General features: G+C 47.5%; 2 protein-coding genes across 5 annotated transcripts in view; one reads left to right on the top strand and one right to left on the bottom strand.

Moving 5' to 3' along the window:
* CEP89 (centrosomal protein 89) overlaps nt 1–24,796 on the bottom strand; it is a 268,804-nt gene that overhangs the window by 27,119 nt on the left and 216,889 nt on the right. For all 3 annotated transcript variants that reach the window (XM_063945997.1, XM_063945998.1, XM_063945999.1), the window contains one exon: nt 1,149–1,318. In XM_063945997.1, coding sequence (XP_063802067.1) covers nt 1,149–1,318 — 170 coding nt within the window. The remainder of the gene's footprint in view (nt 1–1,148; nt 1,319–24,796) is intronic.
* LOC134969815 (E3 ubiquitin-protein ligase RNF182-like) lies at nt 1,314–19,047 on the top strand. Of its 2 annotated transcripts, none has more exons than XM_063946001.1 (3): nt 1,314–1,456; nt 15,151–15,325; nt 17,963–19,047. In XM_063946001.1, the coding sequence occupies exon 3, from the start codon at nt 17,983–17,985 to the stop codon at nt 18,685–18,687; it is 705 nt and encodes a 234-aa protein (XP_063802071.1). In that variant the 5' UTR covers nt 1,314–1,456; nt 15,151–15,325; nt 17,963–17,982; the 3' UTR covers nt 18,688–19,047. The 2 variants fall into 2 exon arrangements, with proteins under 2 accessions (XP_063802071.1, XP_063802070.1); XM_063946000.1 differs by having other exon boundaries at nt 15,151–15,446.

Raw genomic sequence — 24,796 nt, 5'->3', positions numbered from 1 at the left:
GGGGCGATTAGGGTTAGGCTGCGGAGGGGGGGGGGTAGGTTAGGGTTAGGCTGCGGAAGGAGGTGATTAGGGTTAGGCTGCAGGGGGGAGCGGTTAGGGTTAGGCTGTGGGGGGGCAGTGGGTATAGTTAGAGCCAAGCAGTGGATGGGCGGGAGGGGGGTTAAGGATAAAATACTTACCAGGATCCGTCAGATTTTGACCGTCGGGATGCTGCTGTTGGTAGTCTGACCAGTGGATAGTGACTGTCGAGGATTTTGATACCAACCCAACTAGATTACCCCAGGATGGCGGAAGTTGGGACTCGCCTCTATGATAAAGCATTTTTCTGAACACATTCACGTGATGTTGACGCCTTATATTAAATAACACGAGCTGAAAATCCACAATAGAAACATGGAGAACGTACAGCCCGTGCTCAGATTCCAAACGCCACAGAGCTAATCTGGCGGCAGAACTTCCACAACACTGGGAAAAATCCATCTTTGTATTCGCCAATTGTGACTCGCAGACTCCGTGCAAAGCGTGCAGCCCGTCACGCAGAAATAAATGACCCAGCCATTCCTCAGAGACCTCCGTGTCCTCAATACGCGATCGGGGGCACTAACGTGTCTCCCTGATGTAAGAATGTAACATTTGCAGGAAAAAAAAAAGAAGCGACGTTACGTTTCCAGCGCCGTCATCCCTGCTCGTATTACAGACACCGATGACTTATTACAAGATAGCCGGGGCGATTCCACAAAATAGGCAGCGAGCTCTGCTGCCCAGGTCCTGTGTACACAGAAGCATTTCAATCAATCAAACTATTAAACTCTCTCTAGATCCGATAGGGTCGCCTCCTTCTGCACAAAGTAGCATGTCCGCCCAGCCGGGGGGGGGATGTATGTGCCAGGAAGGGGGACCACACGTTACACCTCCCGCAGTCCCTACTTGATGCTTATCTTTGGGAAGCAGAATTTCTTTTGGGAGGTGGGGGAAGGAAATCCACCATTTTCTGCATGATTAGGACAGATAATGTAAGGAGGGAGAGAGCAATCCCCAGCAGATGGGACTGGGAAGAGAAGAAGGAGAATGCCCCCCAGCGCTGCAGCAGCTGCCCTCCTCCTACCCGTCACATCTAATTGGCTCGTCTTGTGCTGTCACTGACTTACCTTTTCTGCTGCAAGACGTCGTCCAGGCTCTCCTGCCTGTCTCGCAGCAGCCAGTGAAGGTGCTTCATCTCCCGCTGGTAGCGGGCAGCCTCCCCAACAAAGTCTTCCTCCTGCTCAGTCAGTCTGTGAGTGATGCCTCGTACCGCGCTGGCAGCCTTCTTCTTGTACACCTGTAAGCAGTGAAGAGTGACATGCATATAATACAGCTGCAGGCAGTTCCAAGGATGATTGCAGCAGCCCAGCACAGTCCGTTTCCATCCCAGGGGGCAGCTCCCGATCACTGATGTTCTGCTAACACCCTGAGACAGGTACGTCAGATTTAGACAATCTTTTATACCCCCCCCTCCACAAAACTGTCCATTTCTCCAATACTCCTAGAGAAATTACCGCTGTCTACAATGCACGCTCCTAATCAGATGCAAGGTCATTTAGCACAGGCAGCAGCTAAAAAGGATATTTGCATTCATTACAACAACAAAATTAATGAGCAATTACAAACAACCGGTTTATGTTGCAAAATCCAATCTCCTTCATTATTCCGCACATCTGCACACAGACACAGGCGCGTTAAGTTTGCAACCCACATATAAAATCCACAGCTATATTTTATTAATGACTGTGCAGCCTGCAGCGTTTAACAGTTGGCTGACTAGTGGAGTGCATGCTACAAGTAGGATGGGATGCAACAGAGAGACGGCGCTTAGCCTGCAGGTAGACCAGCCGCAGATGTTTAACCTGTCTGGTGCCAGGGGGGATTAGAGGCAAGAGATGTTTGTCAGGGTGCGACCTCTCTTTGTAGGGAAGTGATACATCCGGACCCTCGCAGGTTGTGCCAGATAACGGAGGCACTTTTGTACTAAAAATAGTTTTAAACGTCACACTGACTGTGATCACCGATTTACACATCACTAAGCGCCATCTGTGGTCTGTGAAGCAATTCAGCACACAAGTGACATCATGAATGGCGAACGTGAGGCTGACCCGCAGGTGTAATTGAATGACGGCTGGCGGGGGAGGGGGAGGGGGGGTCTGACAATAAAATAAAGACATCAACGCTGATACCAGTGGCCATGTACTTACTCCAGAGTCACAAGCCACACAAGAAAACAGCATTAAAAGTAACAGTGTGTGTACGGTTTATGGTTAGCTCCTAGGTAAATATCCTTTACTTTGTGCCAACGTATTGCACTGCCCCTTAATCATGTGCGTCAGTCTGTGCCCGCGGCGGATGTAAGAGTCTAGGTCACCTACCACACAGACACACCAGGGGCAGTGATGATCTAAAACCAATTACCTGCAAATATATTGTTGTGGGAGAACACTGGAGCATATGGAGGAAACCCATGTTTAAAAAAAATACGGAAAACATACAAACTCCACACAAATGGTGTGCACTGATTGGAACAGAACCCAAGGTTCCTGCGTTGCAAAGCTATATTTAATTCTGTCCATAAAGCTTTTCTCCTGGGGATCAGAGGACGTAGCATGCCAATGCGCTTTCGTGTTGTATTATGGTTTAATAAAATGACACTCACCTCTGCCGTGACATATAGGGGGAGATTTATCAAAGATTGGAGAGAGATAAAGTACCAACCAGGCAGCTCCTGTCATTTTTCACCACAGCCTGTAAAGTGGAAGTTAGGAGCCGATTGGTTGGTACTTTATCTCTCTCCAAACTTTGATAAATTCTAGGATGCAGCATTGGATCACTGGACTCACCATCGGGAGACTTGCGGCAGCCGTGGGGACGCATATGAACGTCTCCTTAGGTGGGCCAGGAAATCTCCGTCCCGGGCCTCTTCCCTCCCCCTAAATGGCGGAGACACGCCTCCATCTGGAGAAACGGAGGTCACTGCCAACCTCTCCCCGCCCCCAAACGGCACCAGACTGTCAATCACCGACCTCTGATGTCGGACTGCGCCCTGTGTCGCAGTACCGATTCGCGCATGTGAAGAACGGTCCCTGTGCACGCCAATAATCGGTACTTTGCGGCGCAGGGTGCACCTCCGTCCTCGTCTGAACCCGGCCCACTATGTCAAATAAATAATAGCTGAAAACATTATTTTCTATAGACAACAATTAAAATGTTCCCACTTCTGGGATCTGGCGTTTACAGTGAAAAGTCTGCAGCGAGGTCGGTACAGAGACGCCTGGCGCCGCGCAGGACATACACTCTCACACGTCCCGACGTGCGGCTCACCAGCAGATAGCAGCTGTAATTATCAGACACTGATACTATTCAGCGATACCCGGCGCTGCTAATCGCACTCTGTCACCAGGCGCAGTTGTGAGAGCACAAACGAGGCCGCTAATTTAGTCTCTCTTGAAGAACATTTGTCAGACAGCTAATGCACTCTCACGCTCTCCCCCTGGATTAATAATGGATGAATCATGGTCAAATATTATATTAGCGGAAATTAATATTAATGAACGTCTCTGGAAAGCAACGTCCTTGACTGCCTGTCAGAGAAGCGCTCCCCTAGGAATCACACAAGTGATCTGTCAGGTTTCATAGCGTAAGACTGACACCTTTATTCAAATGACTGTTGTGTGTAACAATCGGAGGATAAGAATAGCGGCAACACGTCTCATCAGTATACTCACAAATGAATACATACATGTGTAAACGCTTCCAGATTTTATTAGGTAAATGGGGCCTGATGCCGGGTTAGACACACACGTGTTTGTGTAGCGTGTAATGGGCAAACTGCAATTTCTGCCTGGAAAACTGGGCGCGCTGACCGGATGGGGCTGTACTGACATCTCCAGGCCGCACTGACCGGATGGGGTTCTACTAATATCTCCAGGCCGCGCTGACCGGATGGGGTTGTACTGATATCTCCAGGCCGCACTGACCGGATGGGGTTGTACTGATATCTCCAGGCCGCACTGACCGGATGGGGTTGTACTGATATCTCCAGGCCGCGCTGACCGGATGGGGTTGTACTGATATCTCCAGGCCGCACTGACCGGATGGGGTTGTACTGATATCTCCAGGCCGCACTGACCGGATGGGGTTGTACTGATATCTCCAGGCCGCACTGACCGGATGGGGTTGTACTGATATCTCCAGGCCGCACTGACCGGATGGGGTTGTACTGATATCTCCAGGCCGCACTGACCGGATGGGGTTGTACTGATATCTCCAGGCCGCGCTGACCGGATAGGGTTGTACTGATATCTCCAGGCCGCGCAGACCGGATGGGGTTGTACATATATCTCCAGGCCTCACTGACCGGATGGGGTTGTACTGATATCTCCAGGCCGCACTGACTGGATGGGGTTGTACTAATATTTCCAGGCCGCACTGACCGGATGGGGTTGTACTAATATCTCCAGGCCGCACTGACCGGATGGGGTTGTACTAATATCTCCAGGCCACGCTGACCGGATGGGGTTGTACTGATATCTCCAGGCCGCGCGGACCGGATGGGGTTGTACTAATATCTCCAGGCCGCACTGACCGGATGGGGTTGTACTAATATCTCCAGGCCGTGCTGACCGGATGGGGTTGTACTAATATCTCCAGGCCGCACTGACCGGATGGGGTTCTAATATCTCCAGGCCGCACTGACCGGATGGGGTTCTACTAATATCTCCAGGCCGTGCTGACCGGATGGGGTTCTATTAATATCTCCAGGCCGCACTGACCGGATGGGGTTGTATTATTATCTCCAGGCCGCGCGGACCGGATGGGGTTCAACTAATATCTCCAGGCTGCGCGGACCGGATGGGGTTCTACTAATATCTCCAGGCCACACTGACCGGATGGGGTTGTACTAATATCTCCAGGCCGCGCGGACCGGATGGGGTTCAACTAATATCTCCAGGCTGCGCGGACCGGATGGGGTTCTACTAATATCTCCAGGCCACACTGACCAGATGGGGTTGTACGTATGTCTCTAGGCCACACTGACCGGATGGGGTTGTACTGACATCTCCAGGCCGCACTGACCAGATGGGGTTGTACTGACATCTCCAGGCCGCACTGACCGGATGGGGTTGTACTGATATCTCCAGGCCGCACTGACCGGATGGGGTTGTACTGACATCTCCAGGCCGCACTGACCGAATGGGGTTGTACTGATATCTCCAGGCCGCACTGACCGGATGGGGTTGTACTAATATCTCCAGGCCGCTCTGACCGGATGGGGTTGTACTAATATCTCCAGGCCGCACTGACCGGATGGGGTTCTACTAATATCTCCAGGCCGTGCTGACCGGATGGGGTTCTACTAATATCTCCAGGCCGCACTGACCGGATGGGGTTGTACTAATATCTCCAGGCCGCGCGGACCGGATGGGGTTCTACTAATAGCTCCAGGCCACACTGACCAGATGGGGTTGTACGTATGTCTCTAGGCCACACTGACCGGATGGGGTTGTACTGACATCTCCAGGCCGCACTGACCGGATGGGGCTGTACTGATATCTCCAGGCCGCACTGACCGGATGGGGCTGTACTGACATCTCCAGGCCGCACTGACCGAATGGGGTTGTACTGATATCTCCAGGCCGCACTGACTGGATGGGGTTGTACTAATATCTCCAGGCCGCTCTGACCGGATGGGGTTCTACTAATATCTCCAGGCCGCACTGACCGGATGGGGTTCTACTAATATCTCCAGGCTGTGCTGACCGGATGGGGTTCTACTAATATCTCCAGGCCGCACTGACCGGATGGGGTTGTACTAATATCTCCAGGCCGTGCTGACCGGATGGGGTTCTATTAATATCTCCAGGCCGCACTGACCGGATGGGGTTGTATTATTATCTCCAGGCCGCGCGGACCGGATGGGGTTCAACTAATATCTCCAGGCTGCGCGGACCGGATGGGGTTCTACTAATATCTCCAGGCCACACTGACCGGATGGGGTTGTACTAATATCTCCAGGCCGCGCGGACCGGATGGGGTTCAACTAATATCTCCAGGCTGCGCGGACCGGATGGGGTTCTACTAATATCTCCAGGCCACACTGACCAGATGGGGTTGTACGTATGTCTCTAGGCCACACTGACCGGATGGGGTTGTACTGACATCTCCAGGCCGCACTGACCAGATGGGGCTGTACTGATATCTCCAGGCCGTACTGACCGGATGGGGTTGTACTGACATCTCCAGGCCGCACTGACCGAATGGGGTTGTACTGATATCTCCAGGCCGCACTGACCGGATGGGGTTGTACTAATATCTCCAGGCCGCTCTGACCGGATGGGGTTGTACTAATATCTCCAGGCCGCCCGGACCGGATGGGGTTCAACTAAAATCTCCAGGCCGCGCGGACCGGATGGGGTTCTACTAATATCTCCAGGCCACACTGACCAGATGGGGTTGTACGTATGTCTCTAGGCCACAATGACCGGATGGGGTTGTACTGACATCTCCAGGCCGCACTGACCTGATGGGGCTGTACTGATATCTCCAGGCCGCACTGACCGGATGGGGCTGTACTGACATCTCCAGGCCGCACTGACCGAATGGGGTTGTACTGGATGGGGTTGTACTAATATCTCCAGGCCGCACTGACCGGATGGGGTTGTACTGGATGGGGTTGTACTAATATCTCCAGGCCGCTCTGACCGGATGGGGTTGTACTAATATCTCCAGGCCGCTCTGACCGGATGGGGTTCTACAAATATCTCCAGGTTGCGGTGACCGGATGGGGTTGTACGGATATCTCCAGGCCGCACTGACCGGATGGGGTTGTACTAATATCTCCAGGCCACACTGACCGGATGGGGTTGTACTGATATCTCCAGGCCACGCTGACCGGATGGGGTTGTACTGATACCTCCAGGCCGCGCTAACCGGATGGGGTTGTACTGATATCTCCAGGCCGTGCTGACCGGATGGGGCTGTACTGATATCTCCTGGCCACACTGACCGGATGGGGTTGTACTGATATCTCCAGGCCGCACTGACCGGATGGGGTTGTACTGATATCTCCAGGTTGCGGTGACCGGATGGGGTTGTACTGATATCTCCAGGCCGCACTGACCGGATGGGGTTGTACTGATATCTCCAGGCCGCGCTGACCGGATGGGGTTGTATTGATATCTCCAGGTTGCGGTGACCGGATGGGGTTGTACTGATATCTCCAGGCCGCACTGACCGGATGGGGTTGTACTAATATCTCTAGGCCACACTGACCGGATGGAGTTGTACTAATATCTCTAGGCCACACTGACCGGATGGGGTTGTACTGATATCTCCAGGCCGCACTGACCGGATGGGGTTGTACCGATATCTCCAGGCCGCACTGACCGGATGGGGTTGTACTGATATCAATGCTGCGATCCGAGTGACCGTATCGTCCTGACTGTGTGTATATATCTTTTTACGATCGTTCTAAACAATCAGCTTGGTATTTGATTGGACAGAGCAGATGATGTGATTTCATGGGGCAGAACGGACAATGGGCCTGAGCAGATGTGGCGGCAAGCGCTATTGCTTACATGGAAGCAGCAAGTGATGCACTAGTATGGTTATGACGCTGGAGACGCCTCCTGCTTGTATTACTGATCCGTACTGCGTCCTAAAACACAGCATCGGATCACCTGCAACATCATTGGCCGACAAAGAGAACAGGGGTCTTGCAAGCCGTCCGCTGCAGTTCCTACCTATAGGCCATGAAATCTTTTGGCCTCGGCAGTGCCCCAAAGCAGCGGCGGCACCCCTCATTTTGGGAAACGGAGGCCATTCTCGTCCCCAAACAGCTGAAGACTGTCATTCTATTGACACCTGCAGCCGTAGTGCGTCCAACGACGCACGACCCGTAGTGTACATACTAGTGATGTGCACCGGAATTTTTTTGAGTTTTGTGTTTTGGTTTTGGATTCGGTTCCGCGGTCGTGTTTTGGATTCGGACGCGTTTTGGCAAAACCTCCCTGTCAATTTTTTGTCGGATTCGGGTGTTTTTTTTACAAAAAACCCTCAAAAACAGCTTAAATCATAGAATTTGGGGATCATTTTGATCCCATAGTATTATTAACCTCAATAACAATAATTTCCACTCATTTCCAGTCTATTCTGAACACCTCACAATATTATTTTTAGTTCTAAAATTTGCACCGAGGTCGCTGGATGGCTAAGCTAAGCGACCCAAGTGGCCAACACAAACACCTGGCCCATCTAGGAGTGGCACTGCAGTGTCAGACAGGATGGCAGATTTAAAAAATAGTCCCCAAACAGCACATGATGCAAAGAAAAAAAGAGGTGCACCAAGGTCGCTGGATGGCTAAGCTAAGCGACACAAGTGGCCGACACAAACACCTGGCCCATCTAGGAGTGGCACTGCAATGTCAGGCAGGATGGCAGATTTAAAAAATAGTCCCCAAACAGCACATGATGCAAAGAAAAAAAGAGGTGCAATGAGGTAGCTTTGTGACTAAGCTAAGCGACCCAAGTGGCCGACACAAACACCTGGCCCATCTAGGAGTGGCAATGCACTGTCCTACTACTATATATATACTGCACACAACTTAAATGCACCACAGGTATGGATGGATAGTATACTTGACGACACAGAGGTAGGTAGAGCAGTGGCCTACTGTACCGTACTGCTATATATTATATACTGGTGGTCAGCAAACTGTGCAAAACTGAAATGCACCACAGGTATGGATGGATAGTATACTTGACGACACAGAGGTAGGTAGAGCAGTGGCCTACTGTACCGTACTGCTATATATTATATACTGGCAGTGACGTGCGGTGGGGTGAGGCAGGTGAGGCAGAGCCTTTCCTGTCATACTTACGTTTAAACCAGAGTTTTGACTGAATAACGTATATGAAAAATAAAGATACATTTTTTAAATATCCTCTTTGCATTATTCTAATAATTTTTATAGCCCAAACTCTGGAGTAGAAAGTCTATGGCAGGGGAGGCAGTACCTCACCTGCTTATCTTTTCAGCACATCTCTGATCAAAACGCACCAAATTTCCAGGAGTTTATACTGCTGTACCGGTGTATAATACCCAGATGTACCCATTGGCTCATATATTGCATGGTATTCTGGCTCTGGGGTTAGCCAGTGCCTCCTGAGCCATTTAGCTCACCGCACGTCCCTGTATACTGGTGGTTAGCAAACTGTGCAAAACTGAAATGCACCACAGCTATTGATGGATAGTATACTTGACGACACAGACGTAGGTAGAGCAGTGGCCTACTGTACCGTACTGCTATATATTATATACTGGTAGTCAGCAAACTGTGCAAAACTGAAATGCACCACAGGTATGGATGGATAGTATACTTGACGACACAGAAGTAGGTAGAGCAGTGGCCTACTGTACCGTACTGCTATATATACTGGTGGTCACTGTCAGCAAAACTCTGCACTGTACTCCTCCTATATAATACTGCTGGTCCCCAGTCCCCACAATAAAGCAGTGTGAGCACAGATATATGCAGCACACTGAGCACAGATATGGAGCGTTTTTCAGGCAGAGAACGTAGATATTTGCAGCACACTGAGCACAGATATTTGCAGCACACTGAGCACAGATATTTGCAGCACACTGAGCACAGATATTTGCAGCCCCCTGAACATAGAACTGAGAGGACACCAGCCACGTCCTCTCATGATCATCTCCAATGCACGAGTGAAAAATAGCAGCGACGCGCGGCTCCTTATATAGAATACGAATCTCGCGAGAATCCGACAGCGGGATGATGACGTTCGGGCGCGCTCGGGTTAACCGAGCAAGGCGGGAGGAAGCGAGTTGCTCGGACCCGTGCAAAAAAAGGTGAAGTTCGGGCGGGTTCGGATTCCGACGAACCGAACCCCGCTCATCACTAGTACATACACAGTATGGGCCCAGTGCATGCATACAGCACGGAACATCAGTACATTGCGCTATGCAACGCAGATACAGTGGGATCTGAATGAGGCACAATGTCAGCGACAGTATATCACAGGGCACATTTATATTACAGCCAGAAACTGCTAGGAGGTCTAGAAAGATTTTTTTCTTCTTCTCTACAAGAAAAATGTTACTGTAAAAAAAAAAAAAAAAAAAAAAACCTTAAAATTGTTGCATCTTAAAAAAGGTCAACGTGTAAGTAATGTATGTTGTGGATCCGATCGCTTATGGGGGGTTATTCTGAGTTGTTCGCTCGTTAGCAGTTTTTAGCAGCCGTGCAAACGCTATGCCACCGCCCTCTGGGAGTGTATTTTAGCTTAGCAGAAGTGCGAACGAAAGGATCGCACAGAGGCTACAAAAAGATATTGTGCAGTTTCAGAGTAGCTCCAGACCTACTCAGCGCTTGCGATCACTTCAGACCGTTCAATTCCGGATTTGACGTCACAAACACGTCCTGCGTTCGCCCAGTCACGCCTGCGTTTTTCCTGGCACGCCTGCGTTTTTACGAACACTCCCTGAAAACGGTCAGTTGCCAACCAGAGACGCCCACTTCATGTCAATCACTCTGCGGCCAGCAGTGCGACTGAAAAGCTACGCTAGTCCTTGTGTGAGGGTGGTCTTCAGTATGCCGGCTGTCGGGATCCCGGCGCACAGTATACCGGCGCCGGAATCCCGACAGCCGGCATACCGACACTTATTCTCCCTCGTGGGGGTCCATGACCCCCCTGGAGGGAGAATAAAATAGCGTGGCCGCAAGGGGCTCATTTACGCTCGCCACACTGTTGGTATGCTGGCGGTCGGGCTCCCGGCGCCGGTATGCTGGTCGCCGGGAGACCGACCGCCGGCATACCATACTACACCCCTTGTGTGAAACTACATCGGCCGTTGTGAAAGTACATCGCGTGTGCGCATTGCGCCGCATGCGTAGAAGTGACTTTTTTTTGCCTCATCGTTGCACAGCGAACGAATGCAGCTAGCGAACAACTCAGAATGACCACCATTTTACGGTAGGCTCTTACCATCCGACACACCCCAACGTCAAAAAACAAACAAAAAAACCTTAAAAAATTCCGGTATAAATCTAAATATACAGTTACAACAAGCTGCATATTACGCAGGGCTGTATTCACCATATAGACCTAGCAGGTACCTGCTCTAGGTGACTATGGTCAGGCAAATGGTTTTATTTCTCTTTCTCCACTTTGCGCTGGTTCGTCATTAACCAGCGCCATTCTCTTTCCCCAGTAAAATCAAGAAAGAAAAAATGTGGGACACGGCGGCTAAATATACAGGGATCACAAAAATAAATTACTATTTAGACACGATGGCAAACCCTTGACATTTTAACACCAAATACCGTTTGCAGCCGATTACTATATAACTGAGCACAAGAGCTTACAATCTATAGCAATTACATCGGAAGGGGGAAGGCGTACGTCTAGCAATACATTTAAAAAAATAAGCTTTATGTGAGCGTTTCAGTCAGCCCAGAGATAAGTAACGTGAAATGACAATTGGGCCTGTCTGATATGGAGGCAGATGACCGTTACAGCCACAGTATATGCTGAGCAGTCTGTAAATACAGCCAGTAATGAGCATCCTATGGACTTCTGTCAGCCCCCCAGCTGGAACACCCCACCCCACAGCCTGCAGGGAGGCTTCCATGAATTATTCAAAATGATAAAATCACACAGCAAAACGCAGGGCATGATTGCACGCAGCGAAGTCATCATTGTGACAGTCCTGGGGATTGCAAGTGACAGGTCGCGAGTGCCCTTCTGCCATCATGTGTGCCAAGGGGTGGCAGGCGGCTGCGGAATGTCTGCACTTGCTGGCACAGATGAAAATAAGAATTCTACAGACCGCTGAAGCCATTGCTGCGTTATTGGTGCAGGGTGAACAGAAGTAACTGTGCAATTTACACGTTAGGAGGAAGAGCAGCTAATTAGATTTACCAATAATTCCTTCTCCTTGCAGCAATACACGGCAGCCATTACTATGGGGGGTAGTCACTTCCAGGTTAGATAGCGACAGGGTATATAAAAATGCCCCCAGGCCGTATATTATATGCCCCCTCCTCTTCCAGTGTTTGGCTGAGTGACTTCGGAAGCTGTCTCTTAATAATGTATATAATCATGGCACACAGTATGGGTGTGAAATTTGGGCTGCCGCTGAATTTCAGGGTGAGGAATTGGCGATAAATGTAATTTGATGTAGCCCTCTTCATGGCAGCTATTGCAGTGGGAGGTACCCCAACAATGTAATAGAGGGGGCTACAGAGAAACTCTAAGGGGTCTATTCATGAAGCAGTGAAAAGTGTGGAGAAGTTGCCTATGGCAACCAATCAGTGTTGAGGTAACATTTATAAAATGCATTCTATAAAATTATACGTAGCAGCTGATTGGTTGCCATGGGCAACTTCTCCACATGCTCACTTCTCCACTCTTATCACTGCTTCATGAATAGACATATGCTGCATAAGTAAGTTAGGGGGAGATGTATTAAGCAGCGAAAAGAATGGGGAAGAGAGCCAGTGAAGAAATTGCCCATGGCAACCAATCACCAATGAAGTAAAATGGTTGCCATGGGCAACTTCTCCACTGGCTCAGATCTCCGCTTTTATCACTGCTTAGAGAACATGTTCCAAACAGAGTCCGTTCAGGATAATACATCTAAATGATGATAACTATAGCAGGTACGGTTAGATGGGTGTGACGGTCGACAGGTTCAGGATGTCGACACGGACAATAAGTCAACAAGCAATCCAGAGCTCCATCACGAGGCCTGCTGTAACAAAGACGCTGCCAGCGATGGCGACGAGTGCGCTCTTAGTATCTCTGGCACCCTGCGCCCATCGCTCGTGTGATGTTTCTGGGGTCCTGCTTTAGTCATACAGAATTGTTCTGTACTGCGTTCAGGGTGAATACACAGGGATTGCTCTCACCATATCTAGCAAACGTAGTTTCTTCTCCTCATCCACAGGTCGTGTAGAGTAGTGGCCTCCTGGGTGCTGTGAGATATAGCTACAACTTTGCCCAAAAACTTGGATTGGCTCTTAGAACCCGTTCACCCCAGCAGATAAATATCTTTCCTTGCACCATAGCAAACCTCCCAGCTGTCCCGATTTTCACGGTCTGACCCGCTTTCCCACACGCGGGTTGCCATGTCCCGTGGTTGGGGGGGGGGGGCAGTTGGGAGATCCCCTCTGTCACTCGCTACTCTGAGCAGTGGTGAATAGATGACATGCCAAACCCCTTTCCATGAGGTAACGCCTCCTTACTGAGAGGTCACGCCCCCAATTTCAGGCACGCGACTTCGGCACACGTTACCATTACCACTATCGATAGGGTCATCCAATTTGGACATAATTCAGCATGGAGCGTAGATGTGAAAAATCGCGCATCTACAATCCAATACACTGACATGCGGCGGGACGCCCAGCACAGGGCAGGTCCGACCCCTTACATAATTTGTAAGGGGCATAATCTGGTGTCCTGGCATTTACTGTGTGGGGCATAAACTGGTGTCTTGGGCATTACTGCGTATGGCATAATATGGTGCAAGGGGCATTACGGCGTATGGCATAATATGGTACAAGGGGCATTACTGTGTGGTGCGTAATATGGGGCATTACTGTGTGAGGCATAATCTGATGTCCTGGCCATTACTGTGTGAGGCATAATCTGATGTCCTGGCCATTACTGTGTGGGGCATAAACTGGTGTCTTGGGCATTACTGCATATAGGAATAATATGGTGTAAGGGGCATTACGGTGTGGTGCATAATGTGCAAGAGGCATTACTGCGTAGGGCATACTATGGTGCAAGGGGCATTACTGTGTGGGGCCCAATATGGTGCAAGGGGCATTACTGTCTGAGACATAATATGGTGTAAAGTGCATTATAGTCTGGTACATAATGTGTAAGGAGCATTATGGTGTGATGCATAATGTGCAAGGGGCATTACTGCGTATGGCATAATACAGTGCAAGTGGCACTGTGTGGGGCTAGCACATGGCGTATTTAATAGTGGAACATTTGTTAGGAAGGCAGTTTAACAATGACACTTCCCTTTACTGCTTACAGGAGGCCCTCACAGCAGCACACAGGAATTAATACTACAGTATGTAGTGTAGTCAGCAGGCGGACGTGTAATCAGGTAGACGTCTTTATTTCAGAACCTCTAGCAATACAATTTCTCACAATCAATAACTAATATGGAGACTCAGTATGTTTCTACTGCTGGATAATACTAGAGTGATGGTGAAGGTGCTGGCTGACCAGTCGCCCTAACACACCTAATAATAATAATCTAAGATTCATGACAAATTACCAACCAAGAATTTCAGATGTATTAAATGTGTACGTGTAACAGAATTGACGCTTTTTTTTTTAAATATTAAAAGTGCTTTTAGGCGCCTATTTATCATTGGTGGTAGTGAGGGGCCTAAAATGTAGCACTCCTATCGCTGTAATGCAGAATTAATTTTCTGGCCAATTTATTAAAAGCCTCTGCCCCAGCGAAGAGAAAATAGTAAAGTGATAGCGTACCCTGTTAGTGTTGGATACAGACCTGGCTTGCCTAATGTACATGCACGGCCCATCTGCACGTATATATTGCAGAGGAAGGTTCCAAAATGTTACCTTAATATGTATTTTTGTACAGACTGCAGGTGACATCACTACTAAAGCTATTCATGATGAGGTTTACAGCCATCGGCTAAGGACTTTATATAGGCAGTGATTCAAGTTTTGTTTTTAAGTGGGTGTGGCTATGCAAACTAGCGGCCAGTGTATTTTTGGTGGCAGAAGTGGGGAAATATGTAAATGCAATTTAGCATGTTTTAGGCAAGGGGCTGCAATTTACAGAAAAGCCTAATTCTCAAGCATTCTGGCATGGATAATAGATCCCTAGGTTTAATATGAAAGAATTAATCTAGGAGTATAGTAATATAGGAGTAAAGGGACCGGATGAAATTGCTGGGTGTTCAGCAGGGCCAGATGCGTAGAAAGTTGACTTTGAAGTCATTGTTCTAATTAGCAACCTGTATTTTAAACAATACTTACCAGACATTATAGCTGTGATTCTCCAAAACTAATTTATTTATTTTCTCCTTTTTTTTTATCCATCACAAGGGCTCTGCGATAAATGTACCAGACTGCCCTGAGCAGAGCTGTCTCTGTGTTTGGTAAGTGCAGCTAATATGGCCCACGAGCGCGCACGGAAATGTATAACTGCAATCTGATCCGGGCTGGAGGCTGTGTGATTCCAACATAATTGCATCCTCTGGCTTGTTGCAGGAGATCACAGGTAATGGAGCCGTAATGAACGCTTTGTCACTTAACCCTTTCATGGGAAATGCGCTTTATTTTGAGTGGATTTCATTATGATATGGAGAAGCTGAGCAGGAAATGGCACCCTGTATATAAGGGTAGGTTTCCATTACTCATAAACACAATATTCCATTTTTCATATCACACACATACACACAACTGGTTGTAGAAGGTGGGAAACGGATCGGAAGAGAACCCAATTAGACATCTAATGTACTGAATAAGCTTTGCCCTCAGCGAGATGCATTCAATAGAATTGCGCGAGATGAGGTGCTTTCTAAAGGAAGAGAACGACCGCTACCACTGCCCGTATCTAACAGCGTTTTCAGTTGCAATCATTCATACCCCAAAAAAATGTTGCATAAAATTAGCATTAACTTATTATAATATTAGCAAATATTAGTTATTTGTCACGTATCAGATTGTTGCATTGCATCAATGACGGCGCGTATGGATAGGCCATAAGAAATACACTGATTAGTCTTGATTTTCTACGCTAACAATCTGCTAATCTGTTGCTTATTTTCTGTGAATATCTGCAAATCAGAATCCTTTGTGATAACTCGTAGACTACAAGCCATACAGTGTCCACTCTGCAGATTGCACAATGGCCAAGAAAATGGCGTGCCACTTTGCCACATCACTGTGGAGAGAGATAGAGGGGGTCTTTCAATGCAACTTCAGCTAAGTAAGGACACCATATGAAATCTTAGTCGCTACTGTAGCCACTCTTATTGGGCATCTGATCACTAGGAGATTATGTGTATGGCATGTGTGTGAGTAGCTACTGTCCGTTTATATTACCGTCGCCAGGAGATCTGGATTCCCTGTAGAGGTGGGCATTGCTGGGGCCTTGGCCAGACAATCAAGTCAGCCCCAAACTGCGGAATGCCACAATTTGAGGCACAGAGCAGTAGGGCCATTATTGCAATGAAACGCGTCATCTATCTTCCCCGGTGATTCGGAGACTGGTCTTCTCTCCTGTAGTCAGGGAGAGTAGCGTGAGCACTAATAAACAAGGGATCAGAGCACTATTAGATTAGGGAACCTCTGCTAATGCTCTAAGGACACATATGCAATAATAAACTAAATTAATGTCAAATCGGACATTATAAAGCTAGCGTCTGGTCACTAGAAAGTCACTAAGTGGTACACTAGCAGAGCTTACAATCTATATTCCCTAACACATGTACACATATACACCAGGGTTAATTTATTTGTCTATCAGTAGGTTTTAAGTTTGTGGGAGGAAACCAGAGGAAACACTGGGAAAACATACAAACCCCACGCAGATAGTGTCTTGGAGGAAATCTTCCTCAAGAACTCAAGTGCTGTGATCAGTAATTCTAACGACTATGCAATTATGTCTATATTAACCACTTGCCTGGTGTGGTCACCAGGTTGGCCTATCCCTGACATGTTCGCATCTGATGGATCAGTCAGAAACAACCACTGGACGGCTGCTGAAAGATAATCTTCCAGCAGCTGCCACTCTCTGAAGGACTCCCTGCCCCTCTGCCTTGTGGTTCCCTTCCCCAGTGCCTGCCATGCAGCCGATCACTGCTGATTAGGCAGCACAACGGCAAACCCTTGCAGAGATTAGGAGCTGGTGTGGAAATGTAAAAAAAGCAGCCCCTTACCATCCCACTGGGCACCCGACGACTACAGAGAGGAGCATGCGCCAGTAAAATACAAAGTCGTGATGGTTGTATCGATGGTCTGATATATCACCCATCGATATTTAAACTGATGGTTATAAATTGTGTGGGATATGTTTCAAATAAATGTTCTTAACCTAATTCAATCATAAAAAAATGTCAATTTCTAGGAATTTTTTTGGGGAAAAAATATTAGCCAGGTTCTGCTAACAAAGTCTACAATTTACAGTGGAGTGATATAGGGGGTCATTCTGAGTTGATCGCTCGCTAGCTACTTTTAGCTGCCGTGCAAACGCATAGTCGCCGCCCACAGGCGAGTGTGCAGCCGAGCAGGACGAAAACGTTTTTTTTTGCAGTTGCAGAGTAGCACTGGACTTACTCAGCCGCTGCGATCACTTCAGTCTTTTTGGTCCCGGAATTGACGTCAGACACCCGTCCAGCAAACGCCTGGACACACCTGCGTTTTTCCAAACACTCCCAGAAAACGGTCAGTTGCCACCCACAAACGCCTTCTTCCTGTCGATCTCCTGGCGATCGACTGTGCGAATGGATTCTTCGTTAAATCCATCGCCCAGCAACGATCCGCTTTGTACCCGTACGACGCGCGTGTGGATTGCGGTGCATACGCATGCGTAGTAGTAACCTGTTCGCTGCGAAAAACGGCAGCGAGCGATCAACTCGGAATGACCCCCACAGTGCGTGCACTGAGCATAGAGCCTACTGGCTAATATGGTGACAAGATTAGTACTTAGTGAGTACATAAGGTGCACTGGTTCAGCCCACATATCTTCTGCCTGTGTTGGGTGTCTAAGTAATGTCATTGGCGCTCAGAACATCATAGGCTGCATTCTCATGAATACTGCATTATGTCACACACCCCCTCTGCCGCATGTAAGCCGCTTTAATCACTAGTGTATAGTAAATTGGATTAGTGTAACATCTGGCTTATCTTTCAGCTGCCCCCCCCAGTCATAACATGAGCGCAGAGGAAACGCCGACGTCGGACGAGTTGGAGTGTAAGATATGTTACCAGAAATACAACAACCACAGCCGTAAGCCTAAGATCCTCGACTGCCTTCACCGCGTCTGTGCAAGATGTCTATCCAAGATCCTCACTTTAGCAGGTGGTTCTCTCTGCATCAGCTGCCCCTTCTGTCGCAACGAGACCGAACTACAGGAAGACGAGGTTGCGGGGCTCCCGGATGACACCAACATTTTGTCAAAGCTGGCGGAGAGAGCACTTTGCAATTCGGACAGCAACGAAGTGGTCTTAACACCCAAAACTCTGTCTTCTTCTAGCCCATCTCATGGATCTTCCAACTGCTTAGTGATCACGATAATGGAAGTACAACGGGATTCCACTAGGACTACAAGTCAGAATACCATCTCTGACTACTACACGGAGCACAGCATGGACTCAGCTTCCATAAGCTCACATGGCCAAACGGACTATGACCTTTTCTCTAAACTGTGCAACCACGTTCCGCGGATACTAGTGTGGCTCCTTGGCTTTTTTTACTTCGGATCTCTGCCCCTAGGGATTTATCTCCTTGTGATTCAGAAGGTGACGCTTGGGATCGTGTGCGTCAGCCTGGTTCCCTCCAGCCTGACGGTCTGTCTGGTCTACGGTTTCTGCCAGTGCCTGTGCCAAGGAATGTGCGACTGCTCCTCCAGGAGTTAACAAAGGTTGCAAGAGACTAATTTCGAGATGTCCCTAATGTACCTACAAACCAATTCACTGGGGAAAGGTAGCCCGCCAGGCTATTAATGGGTTTTGTTACTCACCAACTTATTATATGTATATTTAATGTAGAATGAAGTCTACTGGCACTTGGAGATAAATCAAGTTACAACACAGTAAAAGTTTGTCCTCTTGTCATGTGGATATTGTTTGTTTCCAGATAGTCGAGAGTTTCTAAGTGGTTCAGCGGGAGGTAAAGTACCTTTTTATTTCAGAGCTACTTGAGAAGCTCTTGTGTCAGCCTTTCACAATAACCTGATTTTAACTTCAACATCTTATTAAATTTTTTTAAAAAGGCAATAGTGTCTGGATACTCGGGAAGAGGGGGGCGTATCTGGCCACAGTGGTCAGGGTAGGATATTATCAATCTTTTTTGGGGGGAATTTGAAACAGATAAAAATAAAAATAAAACAGGAAACAAAGCCCAAAGGAAGAGAAACAGATAGCAAATACAAAATGTGGACCTTTCCATAATTATTTAATCACTAGAGACCTTGTAATATTGAGGACTATGGGACTTGTTTGCATGGATGTCATAAGCATCATCAACCCCTAAGATAGGGTCCCAAAAATACCTTACAGACAGTGGTTGATAACACACTAATTCACTAGGAACTAATGATGAGGCAAGAATCACCTCGTGCCTCAGTGATGTCACTAGGACCAGGGCTAGTGAATGGCTAGACTATCATCAGTGGTTCCCAAACCTGACACTCCAACAGTCCAGGTTTTAGGGTTGTCCATGCTTAGGCACAGGTGATATCATCAGCAACTCAAGTCAGTTTGATTGTGCACAGACAGTATAATCAGATACATCCCTAAAACCTGGACTGTTGGGGTGTCTTGAGGACCCTGTTGGGGTGCCTTGAGGACCGTATCTGGGAACCCCTGGGCTACATGCTCATTCACTCTGTTTCAGACCAGGGAATGTAGGACTGCACCAAGCAACCAATGGGGTCACTTCAGCCTTAATCTTATTAATTCAGTCTTGGCTCACAAACTGGAGCTTCCACTGAGATGATGTGTACAAGGTCAGATTAACAATGGGGCAGGTGGGGCTACACTCCCAGGCCTTCACATAAAAAAAGGCCCATTATCATGACAATAAGATAATGAGATAACTGCTGGAGCCAGAAGCAAATGCTGCCCTGCCGGAGCCGCTACCAGGTAAGTGGGACACAGTAGGTTTTTTTTTTTTATGACATCTCATCAGGGTGGACAAAAATATCTCTATATGGTCAATGCCAATTAGCATTATGCATCAGCTTTATTGCCAAATATACATTACATTATGGTGACACGTTTGCTTCCGCTGGCATAGAATCCACGATGCCTGTTATGTGCCAACTGCACCATATACTCCTATTTCTTAAAAATCACAGAACATCTGATCATACTACGCACTGATACAAGTCATTCTGAAAAGCATATTGCACAGTCTCTGGCTAATACAGGTGATTGCCCTTTTACATGTATCAGTAAGTTGCTGCGTCACACGTTGTGAAGTCCTCTGTAAAGTGCAAAGTGATCACATCTAAGACCAGTGTCTGCGGCCTCCTGCTATATTTCTTCTCTACATGTCTCATATTCTGAGTACCCTGGCATGCAGAACTCTTGGGTAGCAGCCACTTTGGAAACCCAGCTAGAAAATGCGTTGTAAAGCTTAAGGTATTTAGTTATTGTGTGTTCATTTTGCTTTTCAGGCTAATGGAGAACAGAGGAGTATTTGTGGACCATTGCTGGTGTTACAGCAGCTCAGTATGTAGAGTTTAGTTAGGACTCGGACTGAGCTGCAGATCTGAGTGTTCCCTTCCGGGTGAGCGCGATCCGCCTCTTCTGCGGTGATAGCTGGTAGTGAGATGGTAAAATAACAGGCAAGTATGTATTCTACATATACGCCAGGCCGCAGTGTGTGTAAGTGCAAGTTCCTAATAAATGCAAAATACTGAATTCTGTACTAATTCTTCAGGGGGCAGATACTAGTAATATCGGAGGGGGATCAAAAAATACCTTGTGTCTACCATTGTCACATCAACATTTTGAACCTATCAACCTTAAGCACCGTCTACCTTTAACCGTAGGCTCCTTGACACAGCCTATAAGTGCCTGAACAGTGTCCTCGGAAGCAGACAGTTTCCACGTATGAGATATAGAGGGACATTTACTAAGCAGTTCTAAGAGCGGAGAAGTGAGCCAACGGAGAAGTTGCCCATGGCAACCAATCAGCACTGAAGTAACATTTATAATTTGCATACTATAAAATTATACAGAGCTGCTGATTGGTTGATGGGGCCACTTCTCCACTGGCTCACTTTTCCGCTCTTATCACTGCTTAGTAAATGCCCCCTTAGTAACTATGAGCAATATCTATGTAACAGCTCACCCAAAAATCTATAGAATGTGTCCCAGTTAGCCCAGCACCAATCATAGTTGGGTTAGGAGAGTCACTGTACAATTTGTCCCATTAGTCCAGCACCAATCATAGTTGGGTTGGGTGAGTCACTGTACAATTTGTCCCATTAGTCCAGCACCAATCATAGTTGGGTTGGGAGAGTCACTGTACAATTTGTCTCATTAGTCCAGCACCAATCATAGTTGGGTTGGGAGAGTCACTGTACAATTTGTCTCATTATTCCAGCACCAGTCATAGTTGGGTTGGGTGAGTCACCGTACAATGTCTCATTAGTCCAGCACCAGTCATAGTTGGGTTGGGCGAGTCACTGTACAATTTGTTCCATTAGTCCAGCACCAATCATAGTTGGGTTGGGCGAGTCACTGTACAATTTGCCCCATTAGTCCAGCACCAATCATAGTTGGGTTGGGCGAGTCACTGTACAATTTGTCTCATTAGTTCAGCACCAGTCATAGTTGGGTTGGGTGAGTCACCGTACAATTTGTCTCATTAGTCCAGCACCAATCATAGTTGGGTTAGGAGAGTCACTGTACAATATGTCTCATTAGCCCAGCACCAATCATAGTTTGGCGAGTCACTGTACAATTTGTCCCATTAGCCCAGCACCAATCACAGTTGGGTTGGGTGAGTCACCGTACAATTTGTCTCATTAGTCCAGCACCAATCATAGTTGGGTTGGGAGAGTCACTGTACAATATGTCTCATTAGTCCAGCACCAGTCATAGTTGGGTTGGGTGAGTCACCGTACAATGTCTCATTAGTCCAGCACCAGTCATAGTTGGGTTGGGTGAGTCACCGTACAATGTCTCATTAGTCCAGCACCAGTCATAGTTGGGTTGGGTGAGTCACCGTACAATGTCTCATTAGTCCAGCACTAGTCATAGTTGGGTTGGGTGAGTCACCGTACAATGTCTCATTAGCCCAGCACCAGTCATAGTTGGGTTGGGCGAGTCACCGTACAATGTCTCATTAGTCCAGCACCAGTCATAGTTGGGTTGGGTGAGTCACCGTACAATGTCTCATTAGTCCAGCACCAGTCATAGTTGGGTTGGGTGAGTCACTGTACAATTTGGAATTCTCGGAGTGGCAGTAACTGCGTGGGTGCTGCAGTAAGATAAAATAAGAGCATGACACAATACTGCTATTTTCCTCTCTTTTCATTAATGTCACTAGCAGCTTATTATTCTGGGAGGACACAATGCTGCAGAACAGGCTGTCTTGCTAGGAGCAACGCGAGTAAGTAGATGATAGAAATCCGCAGCCTACACTGATTGAAAGTAGTTGTTTTGGATGCACATTTTTTGGTCTGTTTATGGGATTATTAAAAGTATAAAAATAGGTCCCAATAGACTAATTACCTGGGGTCTCCTGAAGTCTTTAAGAGCAGTTACTACTGCCCAATTCCCTCCTGCACCGTCACTGGTGACACGCTGTGCACAGGTAATTACATTACACGCGTGTGGGGCAGACACTGAGACACCACCAGTAGAACGCTGAAACAGCAGCATGCAAGCCGTGTGGTGACCCTCTGACAACCTAATGGTGTCCTCCAAGGAGTCTTTTCAGGACCAGATTTACTTAGGATATTGAACACAAAGTTGAACTTTCAGCTTTAGATTGAATTATTCCCCTCCCCCGCCACAAAAACAAACCACAATTATTAAAAGGATACCTTCATTACTGAGACACGCGTCAACAACATTTATTTTTGCTTTTTTGGTGTCGGATTTGGCCCTTTTCAAGTTGTTGTTATATGATCATATGTTATAGCGTGTAATAGGTTTATAGACAGTGATAACATCGCTGCCATCTGCAGGCTACTTCACGTCCTCATATCCAGAGTCACGTATTTTACAAATGTCAGCGTTGAGGATAAGATGCAAATCTGCAGCAATGGGTGGGAGTGGGGCAATTGTAAAAGATTGTTTGCACATTCTGCCCTGTTTACATGTGGTGCACACAAAATGACCACAAGTGGGGATAAGGGCCAAAGAGACTAACCTTATAACAGTTCTAGATCAAATATTAACACGATAGTCTGAATTAAAGGACAATGTATAGTAGTCAGCACACCAACAAACTTTACATAGAACCAGTTTTATGCCCGTCTTACTCATTAGCACTGATAAAAAGCATTACTTGTTATAGCTCCTGGTATATTCTGATAAACTTGTCAACCCAATATCATGTGATCAGCCAGAGCCAATGTGCTGGAAGAAGCCAGAAATCCCACACCCAACATCATGTGATCAGCCAGAGCCAATGTGCTGGAAGCAACCAGACTTCCCACACCCAATATCATGTGATCAGCCAGAGCCAATGTGCTGGAAGCAGCCAGAAATCCCACACCCAATATCATGTGATCAGCCAGAGCCAATGTGCTGGAAGCAGCCAGAAATCCGACACCCAACATCATGTGATCAGTCAAAGCCAATATGCTGGAAGCAACCAGACTTCCCACACCCAATATCATGTGATCAGCCAGAGCCAATGTGCTGGAAGCAACCAGACTTCCCACACCCAATATCATGTGATCAGCCAGAGCCAATTTGTTGTTAGCAGCCCCAACTCCCGCACCCAATATCATGTGATCAGCCAGAGCCAATGTGCTGGAAGCAACCAGACTTCCCACACCCAATATCATGTGATCAGCCAGAGCCAATGTGCTGGAAGCAGCCAGACTTCCTACAGCAGGATGTCTGAAAAGCAAGATTAGCATGCTCCTTCCAGTACACAAGGAGCTCTATCACTATTATCATGGCCCAGGAGATTGCATGAACAAGCATATATATTGGTAGATGCTCAATTAGCTTAGTGATATCATTCAGGTGCTCGAAAGGGAGGGGTATTTCTGAGCAAGAAGAAAAAGGCAATTGGTTTCCCCCAGCACCCTGAATGATAACAGTAACTAGATGTAAATCCCACATAATAATAGAATTCAGAGATCTTCGTTACACATATTTGCGCATGAACAAGTCAAGATACAAGAGAAAATAATGTAATACATACTTGCCTACTTTTAAACTAGATTGAGGGAGATTTTAGCTGGTAGTAGAATGTTCCGTGCCGCTGAGAGGGTGTGTCATGCTCCGCCCAAAGGGTGTATCTAGCTCCACCTATGGGCATAACCTTTGTTACTAAGGGGTGTGTCCTGCAGTGGCAGGTGAAACCTAAAGTAGTAAGTGCAGCATGCTGGCGGAGGGGGTTCAAGTGGTGGTTTCTCTCCAGACATGAGATTCCACATTCACATCAGACAACTTGTGATCTACCAAGAAATGAATGTGGCTGAGCTCAGGAACACTCTGGGCCTTACTTAGAGGTGGACGCTCTTGCATTCGCTCTAGCAGCTGTTGCTGAAACCACGGGAGTAATAATATGCAAATCTAGTTTCTGCCTATCTGTTGTGCACGTGCGCTCACCTTAATGTGCATGTCTTATGACGCCCACTTTCTGTACCCCTATCAGCTGAGATTGAGGAAGAGACTGTGAGCTCTTCTCTGTCTTCTGTCCTGCTACCAACACGTCAAGTCTTCGGTGGGGACCTGGGGCAATTAATAGGTTTTTGTTTTTCCTGTGGGTACAACGCGTTTGTTTTTTAATTTCTTCTGTTGGGGCCAATGTATGTGTTTTTTTCCC

Source organism: Pseudophryne corroboree, chromosome 11 (assembly GCF_028390025.1).
Source record: "Pseudophryne corroboree isolate aPseCor3 chromosome 11, aPseCor3.hap2, whole genome shotgun sequence".
Classification (NCBI taxonomy): domain Eukaryota; kingdom Metazoa; phylum Chordata; class Amphibia; order Anura; family Myobatrachidae; genus Pseudophryne; species Pseudophryne corroboree.
This window is presented reverse-complemented; position numbering and strand designations above follow the sequence as displayed.

Excerpts from the sequence above, each read along its gene's own strand:
- LOC134969815 (XM_063946000.1), top strand. The coding sequence starts at position 15,374 with ATGCGCTTTATTTTGAGTGGATTTCATTATGATATGGAGAAGCTGAGC. Across the intron at positions 15,447-17,962 it reads ATGGCACCCTGTATATAAGG|CTGCCCCCCCCAGTCATAAC; the intron begins GTAGGTTTCCAT and ends CTTATCTTTCAG.